This window comes from Lynx rufus, unplaced genomic scaffold, assembly GCF_022079265.1.
Source record: "Lynx rufus isolate CCGP_SWC_20201006 ecotype Redwood Valley unplaced genomic scaffold, mLynRuf1.p SCAF_2, whole genome shotgun sequence".
Classification (NCBI taxonomy): Eukaryota; Metazoa; Chordata; class Mammalia; order Carnivora; family Felidae; genus Lynx; species Lynx rufus.
In genome coordinates this window covers 220635403-220652567 of record NW_025814834.1, presented here as the reverse complement: position 1 = coordinate 220652567, position 17165 = coordinate 220635403, and the positions used below count along the sequence as shown (strand labels likewise).

The window sequence follows — 17165 nt, the reverse complement described above, 5'->3', positions numbered from 1 at the left end:
TCCATTCTGTGGATCTCCTCTATCGTGTTTCTCCATTCATCCGTTGATGGGCATTTGGGTTGCTCCTGCCTTTTGGCAACTGTCACTAATGCTGCTGTGAACGTGGGTGGGCAGACATCTCTGCCTTTTTGTTTTTAATTTTTTATATTTATTTGTTTTTGAGAGAGAGAGGGAGCACCAGCAGAGGAGGGGCAGAGAGAGAGAGAGAGACACAGAATGGGAAGCAGGCTCCAGGCTCCGAGCTGTCATCACAGAGCCCGACACGGGGCTCGAACCCATGAACTGTGAGATCACGACCTGAGCCGAAGTTCGACGCCCAACCGACTGAGCCACCCATGTGCCCCTGTTTCCCCTTTTTATAAGGACCCCAGTCAGATGGCTCAGAACCCACCCTCATGACCTCTGTAAAGACCCTATTTCCAAATCAGGCCACATCCTGAGATTCTGGGGGTTAGGACCTCAACAGAACTTTCTGGGGGGTAACGGTCGCTGTGTGTCCCCCACCCCGTTGCAATGCAGTGCACCAGGTGGTGTGCTTGGGCGGGGCGGGGGGGGGGGGGGAGCGTGGCCACACTTCCAGGCCAAAGCACTGCTAACCAGGGGCCCTCGGGGCTCCCACCTCCTGCCTCCGACGCTGGTCACGGAGTGGAGCCTCGACAGCCTGGGTCCCTGACCAACAGACAGAGACTCTGTCCTCGACCCAACTTTAACGGGGCCCCTCTGAGCCCTCTTCTCGCCCCCGAGGCCCCCATCCTGGCCTCCCCCATCCATGTTTGGCCGAGTCAGTTTTAGCAAGAGTCCTGCAAGGCCAGTTTTCAGAGTCCCTGGCCCCTTGTCATCCAACCACACCCCTCTTCTTCCCCTCCCTGTGCGTGAGCCCTCGGCCTGCCCCCGGAGAGGAGCCCCCACTCTTGCCGCCCCGCTTAGCAAGGTCCATCCACGACCCCCTCAGGCTGCTCCTGGGCTGGGGGCCCCGCTCACCTGCCGCATTCAGAGTTGAGTTCAATCTCTCTTGCCCGCTCTACTCTTTGAATAAAGTCTCCCTTTCCGTCCTGACGAGGGTCGGAGGAATTTTTCTGCAACGTGGCCAGTGGTGCCCAGCGAGGCAGGCGGCGGGGTCCAGAAAAGCCGTGCTGTGCTCAGCCCCTGGGGCCCGGCTGGCCGCTGCCACGGCGTGCCACGGGCTGTCCCACGGACTCCGTGGTGCCCTTGGGGCCCAGGGCAGCGTCTGGCGCCTGGCAGACACTCAGTAAGTGAGAATAAGTGAAAAGCCCAAACGCCAAAAAGACAGACAGAAAGGCAAAGTTAGAACTAATCTGCTTCTGAGCTCCTTGGCGTCCAAACTGCTGACGGTGAACAGCAGTGAAAGCGGAGGTCAGTGCCACATGTGATTCATTAGGCCCCTGTTTTGTCCCCCTTCCCAACTACCCAGCTGGGCCCGGTCCCTCTAGGACGGCAAACAGGTGGCAGCACTGAGGACGAAGGGAGTTAACGATGATCATAGTTAACAACAGGCCGTCCTCACTACGTGCCTCAGCTCTTTGTCTACTTTTCCCGACTGAATCCTCACGCCGGCTCTGTGAGCTGGGGATTATCTTTACCCCCGTTGTACAGATGAGAAAACCGGCCCAGAGAGGGGACGTGGCTTCCCAGGGATCAGTCATAGGAGAATGTGGGTTCCCACCCAAACCAGACGGGGTTTCGTGCGTGAATGTGTGTACGCGGGTCTGTGCGCGTGTGGGTGTGCGCCATGTACGTGAGTACGGGACCCGCGCCTGGACCGACGCCTGCAGGGAACACAGGGTGGCACTCGCGGCGTGACCTGGGGGTGCCTCGCCCGCTCCTTGCTGCAGGCTGTGCTAACGGAGCCCCGAGCCCCGCTCTCAGACAAGCGGTGCGGTGAGGGAGCAGGCTTGCACGGGGCGGGGATGAATTTAGAGGGAGTGAGTGTAAATTAAGAGTCTGTCACAAAAATTCAGGGGAGAGGGGCGCCCGGGTGGCTCAGTCGGTGAAGCGTCCGACTTCGGCTCAGGTCATGATCTCACAGCTGGTGAGTTCGAGCCCCGTGTTGGGCTCTGTGCTGACAGTGCAGAGCCTGCTTGGGCTTCTCTCTCTCTCTCTCTCTCTCTCTCTCTGCCCCTCCCCACCTACCCTGCTGGTGCGCACGTGAGTGCTCTCAAAATAAACTTAAAAAAAAAATTATACAAGAAACGAAATGCTTCTTAAATTTCCATATCGGAGCCCCGGCAGCGGGGTCCAACTTCAGGTAAGGCAGAGCACTGATGGGGGGCGAGGACAGAGACATGAAGGGACAGGGCCGCCGGGGCCTCGGCCGCCCCTCCTGGGAACAGCTTCTGGCTCCCCTCGCGGGCAGGAAGTTAAGACGAATCACAGAAAATTAGGCCAAGTGGCACGGCCTGTTTCTATGGAGACGTCAGTGATGCCACACACGCTCCCCGGATCCCACAGGACGCGGGGCTTCCGGAGCCGGTCCCGCCCGGGCCCGAGCGGGCGTAGCCGTGAGCCCGGCTCCCGCGGAGGCCGACCGTCCACGGCGTCCTTCCGCTGCCCGACCGCGGTCTCTGCACCCGCCCTGAGGATGCCGCGGGCCGGAGCCCTGCCCCCGAAGAAGCGCGGCCTGGAGCCCAACCCGCCGGAGAAGGGCGTGCTGCCCCTGCAGAGCGTGGCCGGCCCCGGCAGCTGCGGGTGGCGAGGCCTCAGCAAGCCGGCTCGGGCCCTCAGCCGCTTCTACGGGGAGACGGTACGGGGGTCCCGGCGGGCGGACGGCCTGCTTCTGCCGCTCGACCGAAGGCCTCCAGATACGCTCCGGTGATGGCCCCGGAAGGGCAGATTCTGGGGGGTGCAGAGCCCGTGAGCGAGGAGGCACCGTCCGCCTTGAGCCTTCCTCAGAGGGGTCTCCAGGAGGAGCCAACGGGGAGAGGAGAGGATGGGGGGGAGGGGAAGCACAGCCGGCAGGTCCCTGAATGTACCTCGGGCTCCAGGAGACCAGAGAGCCAACCCGGGGTCCCCAAGGACTCCCCAGGCGGATGCCGCCAGTGTCTCCAGCCGGTGCACACGCTGTCCTGAAGCTCGCGGTGCTCGGGGAGAGGGGCAGGCGGCTTCCAGGGTCTCCTCTCTCAGTGTCTCGTTGTCCCCACTCCGCCAGGACGGACGGACGCAAGACGCCAGCGCCGAGGACACCAGCTTCACGGCCGAACTGGAGGCGCTGAGAAAGGTGTTCCTCGCGCGGCCTCACTGCCCTCGGTTCAGCACCAGGGCCACGTCCATGTGTCCTTACGGTGAGAGCCACCGACCGGGGGCTCCCGCGTGAAACCGCCTCCTTCCCCCATGGAGTCGGGCGGCCTTCCCTGCTGGCACACGTCAGCCAGAGCGGCGGCCCGCGGTGGCTGTGCGCGGTGGCCGCGGTTGCTGCTGCTGCTGAAACTGGCTGTGTGGGCAGGAGCCCCAGCTGGAACCAGCAGCAGAGGCAGAGGCCGGAGGGATGGGAGGGGGAGGGGTGGGAGGAGGGAGGGGTGGGAGGAGTGGGAGGAGGGAAGGGTGGGAGGAGGAGGGGTGGGAGGAGGAGGGAAGGGTGGGAGGTGGAGGGGTGGGAGGAGGGAAGGGTGGGAGGAGGAGGGGTGGGAGGAGGAGGGATGGGAGGAGGGAAGGGTGGGAGGAGGGAAGGGTGGGAGGTGGAGGGGTGGGAGGAGGGAAGGGTGGGAGGAGGAGGTGTGGGAGGAGGAGGGACTGGAGGAGGAGGGATTGGAGGAGGGAAGGGTGGGAGGTGGACGGGTGGGAGGTGGACGGGTGGGAGGAGGAGGGGTGGGAGGAGGAGGGATTGGAGGAGGGAAGGGTGGGAGGTGGACGGGTGGGAGGAGGAGGGGTGGGAGGAGGAGGGATTGGAGGAGGGAAGGGTGGGAGGTGGACGGGTGGGAGGAGGAGGGGTGGGAGGAGGAGGGATTGGAGGAGGGAAGGGTGGGAGGTGGACGGGTGGGAGGTGGATGGGTGGGAGGAGGAGGGGTGGGAGGAGGAGGGATTGGAGGAGGGAAGGGTGGGAGGTGGAGGGGTGGGAGGAGGAGGGGTGGGAGGTGGAGGGGTGGGAGGAGGAGGGGTGGGAGGAGGAGGAGTGGGAGGAGGAGGAGTGGGAGGAGGAAGGGTGGGCGGAGGGAGGGAGGCGAGGAGGGAGGGAGGGGAGGAGGGAGGGAAGGTAAAGCCTCCTTTCTTTTCCCTTGTCTCCTTCAGCGGACTTAATACGCTTGGGGGAGGGGGGAGAATGTTGAAAATTCTGGAAGCTGCCAAAAAGGGGTCATAAGGCCAAAGACAGGAACAAACCCCTGTGAGGAGCCCGACAGCCGCCCGGTGGTGCCGCGCCCCGTTCTGACCCGGGAGATCCGGAGGCTTTGAGAGGGCAGCCGGGCACTCCGTGGTCACCAAGGGCCACTGGCCAGGCCAGGCAGCACCCCATACCCCTCAGGTCCCAGCCTGCACTGGGCCCACGTGCCCACACATGACGTTGTCCGCAGGGACAGGGCAATGGAGGCTTAGTGCTTTGGCCGGGAACAGGAGCCTTGTTTGTGTCCGAGGTGGGGGCCCCCACCAGCTCCCCTTGTCAGGCCTGGAACCTCAGCAGCCTGTGCTCCTGACCCTGGACTTGTGGGCTGGGCTGGCCGGGACGGCTGGGGGACCACACTGCGTCCTGCATGCTGCTCGTGGCGCGAACCGTGACAGCTCAGGGGTAGCTGGGTCTGCCCTTCGGGATAGAGGGGCTTCTCAGATACCATGAAGCTGAGCCTTTTTCCAGGAGATGCGAGGTCCTTCCGGGGAGGGGTGCCTCCATTTGGAGAGACTCAGCTGCACCTGCTGCTCTGGGCCGGCACACCAACGCGGGCAGGAGGACGGAACCGTGTCTCCGTTCAGTCCCAGGGTTCCCGCGGGTCCCCTGACACGGCACCTTTAATCCCACCCGAGGTTTACAAAGAAATGGAAGCGTGGCCCCTGCCCTGGAGGTCGTGGAAGGTGTAGCCTTAGCGGCCATCAGCCGGCGTCTTGAACCCCCTGCAGGTTCAGCCATCTCAGCCGAGTTATCCGAGGAGTTGCGCGTGGCACCCGACTCCTGGAAGGCGACCCAGGACCCGTTCTCCAGCCAGCAGGTGGACGGTGAGCGCGGGGCCGGCTGCCACCGCGGTCCTCTCCTCATCACGCCAGCCCCGAGGCCTCTGCCTGCACCTGCCCCCGGCCCCTGCTCTCCCCAGGCCTCCCTGATCCTGCCCCGTGGGGACCACCTGCCTGGCTCTGTGTCTCTGACACAGGGTGCGTCCCTCCTTGAGTAGAACACACTGTTCCCACACACGAATATACTTTCTTTCCTTTATCCAAAGACGATCTCTGCACGCAGAGGTCTCCTTTGTCTGAACGCCAGGAAACCCCTCGCAAATGTCTGGGCCACCTGGCGCACCGCGGCATCAGCATGACCCCTGCTGTCCTGGCCCCCAGGCCCCGGGAATCTCGAAGGGCTGCTTTCACCATTTCCCTCCCTTTCTTCAACACACACATGGGCAGGTGGGGAAGGACGGACGAGGGTGGTCACAAGTAGGGGTGTGGTGAGGCCGGCCGGGCAGTGAAGGGTTTCTGGGGGGGGACACGATCATGGAAGCCCCTGGGGCCGCTCAGCATGGGACTAGTCTGACTGCCCCCTGCTTCTCGACAGGGCGCCTCCTTCCCTTTAGTAAGAGCGCCTGTGAGTTCAACTACTTGAGGACAAGCGAATCCCGGATGATAAGCCCGGTCCCCAGCAGCCCAGTCCTGGCGCACAGCCAGCTGAGAAAGCGCGTGCCCTGGTACATCTCCGTCATCCACGAGAAGGTACGGCCGTGTGCGGAGCCCTGGGCACAGACCCTGAGCCGCAGGCCCCAGCTCCGCATCCCGCTGGAGAGGAGGGCCGCGGCCACCCCGGGGGCTCTCGTCCCTGGATCCGGTCAGCTGTTCAGGCAGGTCCCCAGACGCGGCCGAAGCTGACCCCCAGCTCCCTCTTCCGGTTCCGTGAATCAGGCGTTTCCAAACCCTGCAGCCCCCGTGCGCCTTCACCCCAGTGGGCAGCGGGTTAAGCTGGCGTGGGTCCCGCCCCCTGGCATGCAGCTCGCCCCACGAGTCATGACCTCAACCATTCACATGCCTTTGACCCGATATTTCCACTTGGGAGGATGTATTCTTAAAGATTAACAACCAGCTCGGTGTGCAAAGATCTACCTACGAGTTGATTTGTTGGGATTTGATTCTCTGCATCCTTGTTTGTGACAGAGAACGGCCGGCCAGTAATTTACCTGTCTGGTAATTCTCTTGTTTGCTTTTGGTGTCAGAGTAAGTCTGGCCTCGAAACAAACCACCAAGCGGTGCCCGGGTGGCTCAGTCGGTTAAGCGCCTGACTCTGGATCCCGGCTCAGAGCGTGATCTCACGGTTCATGGGTTTGAACCCCGCATCGGGCTCCATGCTGACAATGCCGAGCCTGTTTGGGATTCCCTCTCTCTCTCTCAAAATAAATAATAAACTTAAAAAGTTTTTTTAAAAACCATCGAAAAGTTGGGAGGCATTTTCTCCCTTCTGTTCTCTATTCTCTGGAAGGGTCTACACGAGATTGGTGAAGAATTCATCACTGAGGACTCCTGCAGAGTCCTCAGAGAGAAGGTTCTACAAATAATGAAGTCACTTCCTTGAAAGATATTCAGAGTTCCTTCTCCCTCTTGTTTCAGTTTGGGGAAGTGATGTTTTTTGTTTTTTGTTTTTTGGTTTTTTTTTAGGAATGTGTCTGTTTCATGTAAATTTTCAAATTTATTGGCCTAGTCCTGTACAGGATGGTGTTTTATTACCCCTCTAATTTCTGCAGAGAGAAAGCATGCCTCTTTTCCATTCCTGATGGTGCTAACTCCTGCCCTCTCTCTTTCTCTCCATCTGTCCTGCTAGGTGTTTATCAACGTTAATAGTCTTTCCTTAGAACCTGCTTCTGTAGTTGTCTTAAAGCTGGTGAAGCTTTCATGGCCGTCATGGCAATGAGCACACAAAATGTTGAGTAGCTGGTGGGCACACAAAACCCTGAGGGTGTGGGTCCATGGGTCTTCGTGTTACCTTTGATTCCCGAAACTCTGCCTCGACATTTTCTGATAGGTTTCACAACTTTGAAAGTGTTGATATCTTGGGACCACTTTGGGGAAAGCCTGAGGCTCTAATTAGCTAGAGCCACACAGATCTGTGTAAAAGAATGTCCTTGGCAACATGGTGTTCTTATGCAAACAGCGGGAAGGGGTATTACCAGCTGGCGGATGTGAACGGGCCTGGGGAAGGGCTGCAGGCTTGGCTGCCTCCAGGAGCTCGGAAGGTGTCCTTAGGGCTGTCTTTCCCTCATCTCCGCCTGGTCTGAACTGGCTGAGGTGATGCTTCATCACTGGAGGGAGGCCAGAGAGCCACCTGCAGCCACAAGCCCCCAGTCGCACCGAACATCCTCTTTCCAGTTTGGGACACATGCGTGGGTCTCGATCACTATGGCAGGGGAAAGAGGTGCGATTTTGACAGTCATTTTAACGTAATTGTATAAGCAGTTCCGCATTCCTACAGATCCCCCCGCCCCCGCCTTGCTGCTGGCTCCGTCCCTCCCCTCGCCATGTTGCTGGCTCCGCCCCCCGCCATGCTGCTGGCTCCGCCCCTCCCCCCCATGCTGCTGGCTCCGCCCCTTCCCCCGCCATGCTGCTGGCTGCGCCCCTCCCCCCACGCTGCTGGCTCCGCCCTCCTGTTGGCTCCGCCCCCGTCATGCTGCTGGCTCCGCCCCCTCTCCCCTCCCCACCCTCCCAGATCCTCGTCCACCCTCTCCTCTGCTACAGCCTCAGCTCTTCTCTGAAGCCCTGAGGTGGATGGCTAGCCCGTTGGTTCCCTGCGGGCCCCAGTCGGTGCGCGTGGGGCTCGGAATCCGTGCCCTCCGTGGCCTCGGCCTCACCCTACAAATCTCCACATGTCTTGATGTTGATCATTGTTCCGTTTCAAACTTCTAACCTCCTTGGCGCATCTGCTTCTTTGACTCGTGGGCCCCGTGGAAGCCTGGCACTTAAATCCCAAACATCTGGAGGGCTTCCTAGCTGCCTCCTTTTCCTCCGGCACCTGTGCCTGGACCACCTCCCTCCGGCCTCAGCTCAGATCTGCTGGTGGCAAGTCCTCCGGTTTCCGTTTGTCCAAAAACATCTGTATCGTGTCTCCGACTCTGAGGAACTGGGGGCACCGAGATTTTGAGCACAGAAGGTGGAGGGCAGAGGGCGGGGCTCTCTGACAAGGCCCCGGGGCGGGGGTGGGTGGCTGGGGCCAGGCCTGAAGGGCAGGTACCAGGAGCCCACCACCCCCCCCCAGGCAAGGATTTGGGACCTGCCCTTAGGCAGGGGTGGCTGGGATTTCAGGGTGCCTGAACCGCAGGCCTGCCCTTCCTGGGCTCAGAGCTGCCGGTGGGACAGGCGCCCCGAGAGGGTGGGCCCGGGAGGGGCTCGAGCGGCACATGGGGGCCACCTGCGCTTCTGTGCAGGATCACTGCCTGCGCACGCTGGGGGAGGAGGTGCAGCGCCTGTCCCAGCTAGAGGCCCTGCTTCGGAAGAAAGACGAGGAGGTCTCGGCCCTCCAGGAGGAGAGGGAGGCCTTGAAGAAGCAGCTGAAATTCCTCCTCCAAAGCACAAGCCAAGAGATACTGGTATGTCAGGGCACGGGGTGAGCAGGGGGCCTGAGCCACGAGCTCTGCCGCCAAGGGTCCAAAGCTCCGGGTAGCCCTCGGGCCCCCCCGCAAGTGCCCCGTCGTCCCGGAAGCCTGCCACGTCCTGGTGGGGGCAGGGGCTCCGTGTAGATACAGACCCCTGTGCTGTGCTGCCCCCTTGCTTGGTCCCTGGGGCGGGCGGTGTGTCTGTCTGGACTCCGCTTCCTTCCCGTAAGATGAGGGCCGGATCCTCCGAGATCCTGAAGGATGGAAGGAGCCCTGAAGGTGGCGTCCGGGGCTGAGACATGGACCCGGTGGGCGTGGCGGCTCAGTTGAGCCAGGTCTGTTCTGCCGGCAGGACGTTCAGTGTCCTTGCCTATAAAGCCGTTGGCGGGGGGAGGGGGGGGGGTACGGTGCTGCCCCTTCCCAGGTCTGAACAGAGGGCTGAACCAGGCAGGTGCCGGTAGGGCCCGGGGAAGCAGTCGCCTGCTTCCTAAAACTTGATTTCTTTCATTCCTGAGGATACAGCCCAGCATTATGCTGGGGGCACACATGAGGCGGGGGCGGGGACCCCCGAGATGCCACCAGAGAGAGCTGGACCAGACGCCGATGGCACAGTGCCAGCAGGCAGGGGCAGCAGGAATCTCCGGGGGCCTGGGGGCGTCAGCCTGCCTTCCCTGCTCCCCAGCCCCCCCCCCGGGGGCGCTTAGAGAGCTGTGAGCCACAGGAAACTTGGGCCTGCTCACGTGCAGGCCACCGCCCCCCTTCTCAGCAACACAGCACCCTTGGCAGGAGGACACTGGCTCCCCTCCCTCCCCTGCGACTTGGAGAGGCTGCTGTCCCCTTCCAGAAGGACAGGTCTCACCCCCCGGGGGAGCCGAGGCTCACGCAGGCGTCTTACAGGAGCAGCCCTCAGAGTCTGCACCAAAGCCCTTGGGGAAGCTGAGCGTCCTGAGAACCTTCTTCAGAGACGAGGAGGAGTTGCAGCACAGAAGGCAGGTGCGGGCCTGTTGGGAAACGGGGGGGGGGGGGGTGGGAGTCCTGACCCCGGGCCACATCTGCAGGGCAGCCGGGCGGGGCCCAGGCCACGGTGGCCCACCCGTAGCTCTCACCTGCTGGCCTTTCCCCAGTCGTAGGCCCTCAGACACACCTGGGGGGAACAGGTGCAGGGTGGCGGGACTCCAGCCCCCCTGCCCCGGGGGGTGCCAGGGTCTCCGAGGGGACGAGGCTGACCCTGCCCCGGCTGGGGGGCCGCGGCCCCACGCCCAGTGCACTCCTGCCCGGCGTGCCTTCCGTGTCCCAGCCGCAGGACGAGTGTTCCGCGACCCACAGGGGCAAGGACCTGGAAGTGGATGGCGGCCAAGAAGACGAGGCAGGAGAAGCAGAGGGCGGAACGGGCAGCGGGGAGGCCGCGCCCGAGGAGGGGGTTGAGGCGGAGGGGGAGCAGCTGGAGGAGGAGGAGGTGCAGGGGGCCGAGGCTCAGTCTAAGAGAAGTTCGAGCTCCCTGGAAGAGGCCTTCGAGCGGGAGCTGGTGGCCCAGCTGGAGGAGTACGAGCAGGTGATCTGGGAGCTCCAGGACGAGCTGCAGGTGACCAGGACCAGATACTCGCTCGCGACAGGTGCGGCCCCGGGGCCTGGGAGCCTCGGGTGGGGTTGGGGGGGAGCCCAGGGGACCGAGGCCCCCGGGCGGGAGGCCACCACCCTCAGCCCGGCTTCTCAGGCCCCTGCTCTCTCTCCTCTCCTCCGCGGCGCCCACGCAGGAGCCATCGCGTCCTTACAACGCCTAGTGGGTTACCAGGAGTCCCGGCTGCGGCAGGTGCACACGGAGAGCGAGGCCCTGCGGAGGGAGCTTCGGGAGCGGGAGGACCAGCTACGCGCCATGTCCAACAAGGTGGCCGCGCCCCTGTCACCCTGGCACTGGGAGCCGGGAGCCCGGGCAGCCCCGCACCGTCCACCCCGGGCCGCTCGGCTCCGGGCCACTTCCCAGGACCCCCCGCCCCGCGTCCACCCGCCCCTAGCTGAGCACCGTGTTTGCTCGAAGTTTTTCACACTCGCAGCGTAAAGAATCAAGGAGTCCCACAGGCTCGTCGCCCCAGTAGGTGTGTCCACCCTCCTCCCCCTCACGCGCCCCTCCCCCGCGGCGACCTCTCTCCACTCTTCCTTAGGAATCGCTCTGCAGGTTCCCGGACGGCATGCTTCCAACGCCCATTCTGGAACTATCTGCATCATCACCTTATCTGTTGCTTCCTCCTTCCTCCCCTGCCTGGGGTCCCCAACGCAGGGAGGTCCGCCTCCCGCCGGTGTCCCCCACCCAGGACCCCCAGGGGGGTGGGGGTGGGGGCACGTTGTCGGCAGCACACGCCCGCCTGGGGCTGAAACACGGGCTTCCGGAATGAGGATTAAGGTCCACTCTCTCTTCTGACCTACTCCCGCGTCTTCATGGGCGCGCATCCTGCAGCGATCTTTTGATAAAAAAACGAGTATGTGTAAACTGGGGGGACACCGCACTCCGCGAACGGCCTGCTTCTACTTGGCGGCAGAGTGTGGCCGGGACGGCGCCTTCCGTCAGTGTGTCCCCGCCTCTCGCTCGCCCGGGCCCAGGCGGGGTGGCCGCGGTGCCGTCCTGGTCCCCGGTGCCCTGAAAGCTGGCGGACTTGTGCCATCGCGGCCCGTTCACCGTCCTGGGCTCTCCGGGACCAACCGGGAACACGTGTCCTGTGGTTCTGGAAGCTCACGTTTATCTCGGTTTTTCGTTTCCTCCTCTTGTCTCTCGAACCTTCCGTCCTCCTGGCGTCCCTAGACCTGGTTCCCCCTCCTCTTCCGTCTCCTGGTCCGTCTGCCGTGCTTTCCTCGTTCTCCGCACTTTCTCCGCGGCCTCCTCCCTCCTGCCTTTGTCACACTGACGCTTCCCCGATCCGCCTTGTTCTCCGAACGTCCTCGTATCTTCTTTACCTCAAGATCGGTGGCGGGTCTGACCTCGCGCAACACTCCTGGCTGCCGGGCTTAATTGCTGCAACATCCCTCTCTCTCCTGCAGGTGTCCTGTGTCCCTCCGCCTCGGTCTCTGTCGTTCGCGAGAGAGCTTTGCTCCAGCGTCAGGGCCGAGCGGAGTGGCCACGCGGTGCTCATTTTGTGCTTCGCGCACAAGGGCACACGGGCCCCCCGTCAGCCCAGCGTTCAAGGTCGTCTCGTTAGGGCTTTCCTCTGAATTTGCTCAGATTGCCCCGGAATCTGGCACCTGGGAGGGTTTCTTGCCTGTGATGTGAAGGCCCAGCTGCTGGTGTCGCGGGAGGCCCAGGGGGTGGGGGGGAGCCCACATCTGGAGCCTGGGGCCGCCACCCCCACACTGAGCCTGGCACCTCCCCCGCCGGAGCCCCTCTGCCAAACCCCGGCCCCCAGCCTCCCGCCAGGCGGACGAGGGGCAGGCTCCTCGCCGCTCGAGGTTGGGCACCGGTCTGCCACTCCGTTCCTGAATAGTCACCACCGACCCCCACCCCACAGGAGCCTCTACACCCAGAAGCAGCCGCACCTCCAACTCCTGAGCCTGGGGGACTCCGGGAGGGAGCTGGGCTCGTCAGCTTTCCCCGCCGCTGGCTCAGCACCCGTCCTCCTTGGCTCTGCCCAGCTCCCTGCGTGTTTGCAGGCCCCCCGTCCTTCTCCCTGCCCTTGGCAGGGGTCCTGCGGCTTCTGCGGCACTGAGGCTCGGGCAGACGGGTGGACACCGGTGTCCCGCCCGTCCTCCCGTTCCCTGAGCCAACCCCCCTTCTGCCTTCCAGTTCTCCAACCTCAGGGAAGACAAGAAACATGAAGAGATGATGGGCCTCATGGAGAAGGACAACTTTCTCCTCCGCCAGGTGACCGCCAGGCGTGGTTAAACGGTCAGCCAGATCTCGCTGTTTTTGCTGTAAGTCCTGACGCCGCGTGGGGGACACGAGCCGCAAACCCCCTTCGCAGTCAGTCGGGGGCCCCCCTCCGTCAGGCGGCACCCCCATCAGCAGTGGCTGGAACGCAGGTGCACACAGAGGCTCCTCGCCACTGCTGGCTCCACATCTGGCTTGAACTCGGTGACGCCGGCCGTCTTGGGGGGACAAAGGGGCGGGGAACACGGGCGACCCTACTCCCCCGTCCTCCCTCCCCCCCCCCCGCCCCCGCAGCAAGTGGCGGAGCTGCAGAGCAGACTCGCCAAGCAGGAACACGTCGTCTCGGAGCTGGAGGCCAAGGTCAGCCAGCTGCAGGACCAGGTGAGCCAGAAGGAGGGCCAGCTGCAGAGACAGAAGTGGCTGCAGGAGGAGATGGGGAGCAGGAACGAGATGATCCAGCAGGCGGAGCTGCAGGCCCGCGTGGCCCTGGAGAGCGCGCAGTCCCGGGTAGGCCAGGCGCCCCGGCCTGGGGAGCTCAGGGAGTGAGCAGGGGCTCAGGCTCTTCCCCCCTCGTATCCCGGCCCCCCTGGCGCACGCAGAGTTGCGCTCCAGAAATGGTGGTGGAGACAGCAGAGGTGTGAGGGGCCTTGCACACCTCGGTCCCGAGGCGGGGGCAGCCTCGCCCGCTTCGTGGATGGAGTCGCTGCGTTGGCTCGTGCTGGGAGTGGGCACCAGGGCTTGGCCGGCCAGGAAGGGGGGCTCTGCGGTCAGGGGGTATGCTAGTAATGCCACCATCTCCTCGCAAGCTACGGGGTGCTTGCCACGGGTCCGACACCGTTCTAAGCAGCTCGCTGAAGTCTTCTAACCTCGTGCACAAAGCTACAAAGGCACCCGCAGCAGGAGAGGTTAAGTAATGCGTCTGAGCCCCCAGGGCTGCGCAGGGGTGGTGCTGGGATTTGAAGAGCAGGATCCCATATCGGAGCCCCTACGTGGGACGGGACGTGAGCAGAGGCACAGAGGGAGGCCGAGGTGCCCTCTGCTATGAGGGACCTCCCCCCCGCCCAGGCAGAAAAGGAAACCGGCGGAAGAGCTGACTTGATTTAGAATCCGAAAAGCGGCAAAGGGAAAGGTCCTCTCTCTTTCCCACCCAGAGTGCCTGTGGCCACCCAGGTGCGCCCAACTCCCCGTGGGGGGCCAGCCTCCTGCTGGGCGGCTCTGAGGGCATCACCGAGGCCCCCCCCCCACCTGCTATCTTTCATCAAGTGGTGTCCCACCCAGCTGGAGCGTTAGCGGGGTGCTGGGTGCTGGGGTCTCAAGTCTGTCTAGTAGGGCCTGGAGCGCTGTGCTGAGAGGGTGAGCCTAGGCCTGGGGTTGGCAGGAAGGGGTGCCAGGACCTGCCAGTGATGCCTGAGACAGCCCGGGCGTGGGGCACTGTGGCCGGACACCCCCAGCTGACGGCCACCTCCAGTAGAGAGGGCGGGACCCCCACACCAGTGCGGTGCCAGCTCCGAGCTGGCATCGGTCCACACTGGAAAACATGGGAGCCCCCCCCCCCGCCCCCCGCCCAAGGTCCCGGGGCTCCTAACATCCCCTCTGTCCCGGAGCCAAAGTGGACCCTCCTGCAGCCTCTTCAGGCTGGTTCCCCTTTGGCCCTCCTGCTCTGTCGGGGCTTCCGGACGCGGAGGCCGAGGAGCTGCTAGCGTGCCGCCGCCAGAACTCGGGGGGCCCTGTCTGAGGGCTTGTGGGGTACAGGCGGGCGGAGGCGGGCTGGGGCCCTGCACGTGCACAGCTAGGCCGATGGCAGCGAGACCAGACAGCCTGAGCCCCGTCCTCGTCAACACCCGGTTAATGCCCTGTCAGCGGCTAGTTACCGCCAGCAGCACGAGGCAAGGAGGGAGGGACCCCCGAGTGCCCCCTCCAATGCTAACAGGGAGGGGCTGACAGGCTCGCAGGGCGCCCTGGGGTCGGGAGGGGGCTGCGCCAGTTCCCTAGGGGAAGGGGGTGGCCCGGTGGGGGGTTGTTCAGAGCTCTGGTACCCCCCCCCCTTTTAAAACCATTTCTTTTTCAATTAAAAAGGAAAAAAAAGCGGTAGAAAGTCTTAAAGCCTTGGTGTCAGGACCCCCCGGGCCTGGGTTTGGATCCGGCCCCTTGTAGCTCCCGGGCAGACCAGCCGGCCTCTCCCGACCTCTTCCAGGTTCTGAGGCTGTGAAAAGCGAGGGCACGTCTACCTTCTGAAAAGCTTCAAGCCGGGGTGGTGACTCCCCCGCTCCTTCCCTTTGCTCACAGCTCGAAAGACTAAGAAACAACATCATCCAGGCCACCTTCAGCACCCCCGGGATCAAGTCCTTGGCCACTGAGATCTCTGACAGTGACATTCTGGAGGCCTTGCAGGTACATTTGGCGCTGGGCTGCCTCCTTGTCCCCGAGGCCGCGTCTCCGGGCGGGAGCTGACTAATTTGCAGCCAGACGCGGAGGGGAGAAGCCAGCACGGATGCCACGGACCCCCGTTCTGGTTCTGTGTCACTGTTCGCCGTCACCCGGGGATCATGCTTACTCTCTGCTCAGGCAGAGGGGGACCGGACCCCCCGAAAGGGTGGCGATGTTGTACGGCTGGTGAGGCTAGCCGCTCTCGGCCTTCGGTGACCCCCAGCAGCAAGTCCGCGGGGGATGCACGGGGGCGGGGGGCCGAGCCGCTGGAGTCCTGGAGGTTCCCCCGCAGCAGGGACCCTGGCCCACCCAGCCTCTTCAGGGATGCTTCTCAGCACCTCGGCGTGGCCTCAGCTGGGATAGTCATCTGTTCAGGCAGGACCCTGGCACAGACCCCTCCCTGGCCTTGGCCCGCGCTGTCATCTTGCTGACCCCAAACAGAGGCCTCACAGGGGCACGGTGGTGCAGGGAACATGGTGCAGACTTTGGGGCCGGCAGGGGTCAGTCACCACCCCTGTGGCCCTCGGCTGAGAAGCTGTGGCCGGGTCACTTGAGTTCAGAGCCGCGGAGTTTCCCTCTGCACGTGGGAGACAGCGCGTCCGCCTCGGGGTGTGGTGGGGAGAGGGCCCTGGGAGCCGAGCCCCTGACCCAAACGCGCTCTGTGCGGCCCCGTGTGCTGCTCACAGGGGCTGCTTCGGTCCCCATGCCGCAAGCCTCCCACGGCAGGGCGCTTGCCACCAGGGCCTGTCCCCTTCCAGCGCCCCGCGTGTCCCTGAGACCTGATTTCTTTCCTCTGCGCCGTGGGGGTGGGGCCGCGGCCAGTGGCCATCCCGCAGGGTGGCAAAGGTCTCAGGGGAGGGGTCCTTGCATGAGGACCTGGGAGGAGGTCTCTGCAGCCTGGCTACCGTTGCTGGGGGAGAGGGAGAGGGAGGGGGCAGAGAAGAAAAGGGGGAGGAGAGGGAGAGAGAGGGAGGGGAGAGAGAGGGAGGGAAGGGTCCTCGGTACCACCCAGTAGTCAGGGAAGAATCCTTTCCCCTGCCGGTGTCGGACACAAAGGACACAAAACAGTGACCGGTGGTGAAGCAGGAGAGGTGAGGGAGGGGGCAGGACAGAAGGGCCTGGAGGGACAGGCTCCGTGGCCTCTGAGGTCTCTCGGTCGGGGGCTGCTGGAGATTCGCAGGGGACCTAGTGCTGCTTCAGGGGAGAGTGACCGCGGCCCGGGGCCCGTGGGGGGAGGGGCTCTCTTCCCCACTCCGAGTTCTGTGGGCTTCATCTCCGGGGGCCTGACCAGCAGCGGTGGGAGCGTTTTTTGCACGGAAGTTCGCAAGTGCTGCAAGACCACAGCTTTTCCCCCTGGAGAGCTGGTGTCAGTGCTCGGAGCTCCGTGCAGGCCCTGCTGCGGCTGCCCTTGGTGGGGGGGGGGGGGGTGGAGCAGCGGCGCCCCCGCAGCCTCGGCCTGTGCTCCTCCCCAGAGGATCATCTCTGAGCGAGCCGACTACTACAATCAGCTGAAACAGAAAGGCATCAGGATGCCTCCCCTGCACCAGTCGGAGGCCCCTTCCTCCCAGAGCAAGTCCAAGAAGCTGGCCTCCAAGTAGAGCCCGCCTGCCCACGCGCCCCCCGCCCCCCCAGACGCTGGGCCCCAGCTCGCGGGGCCATCGTGTGTGGCCCCGTCTTCTCGCTTTGGAATTAAACCCTGTCCTTGGCCATGGGCTCAGCTTCTCTTTCCCTCCGGGACGCGTGGGGGCTCGGGTTCCATCCCCGATCTGCATCCCTGACTCCTTCCTGGGGAGACCCCCACACGGAGCAAGGGCCCCCTCCAGAGGCCCCGGGCTTTGAAGGCCTGAGCCTGGGTGCCTATCGGCTCCTTCGGTTGGGCCCACGGGGGGCCACCTCCGAAATGGGGGCTTCCCTGGCTGGGGCGACCCCTTTGGAAGAGGGTGGATGGAGGCCGTTTTTCCTGCTGCTGTTCCTTTCCGTCACTCTGCGGGAGGGACAGCTCCAGGCGGCCGGCCAGGCACCTCTGTCTGCGTCCTGCGCACCGCAGGCTTCGGGCACATAAACAGGCGCTGAATGAAGGAACCCGTCAGGTCCTGTGCGCGCAGCCAGACCCGCCTCGCCCAGGGCGCGAACTGGAGGGACCAGCGGGGAGCTCCGCAGCG

The 17165-nt window shown here is 63.9% G+C and overlaps 1 protein-coding gene across 1 annotated transcript; it reads left to right on the top strand.

Moving 5' to 3' along the window:
* Positions 1-1750: 1750 nt before the first annotated feature.
* CCDC27 (coiled-coil domain containing 27) lies at positions 1751-16705 on the top strand. The gene is made up of 13 exons (XM_047082406.1): positions 1751-1756; positions 2375-2761; positions 3167-3299; positions 5062-5157; positions 5708-5862; positions 8556-8717; positions 9621-9716; positions 10021-10336; positions 10478-10608; positions 12493-12570; positions 12871-13083; positions 14863-14967; positions 16476-16705. Exons 1-13 carry the CDS (start codon positions 1751-1753, stop codon positions 16599-16601), a joined length of 2004 nt encoding a protein of 667 aa, XP_046938362.1. The 3' UTR covers positions 16602-16705.
* Positions 16706-17165: the final 460 nt, after the last annotated feature.

Coding starts and splice junctions, on each gene's coding strand:
- CCDC27 (XM_047082406.1), top strand. Junction 3,300..5,061: donor CACGTCCATGTGTCCTTACG/GTGAGAGCCACC, acceptor AACCCCCTGCAG/GTTCAGCCATCTCAGCCGAG. Junction 8,718..9,620: donor GCACAAGCCAAGAGATACTG/GTATGTCAGGGC, acceptor GGCGTCTTACAG/GAGCAGCCCTCAGAGTCTGC.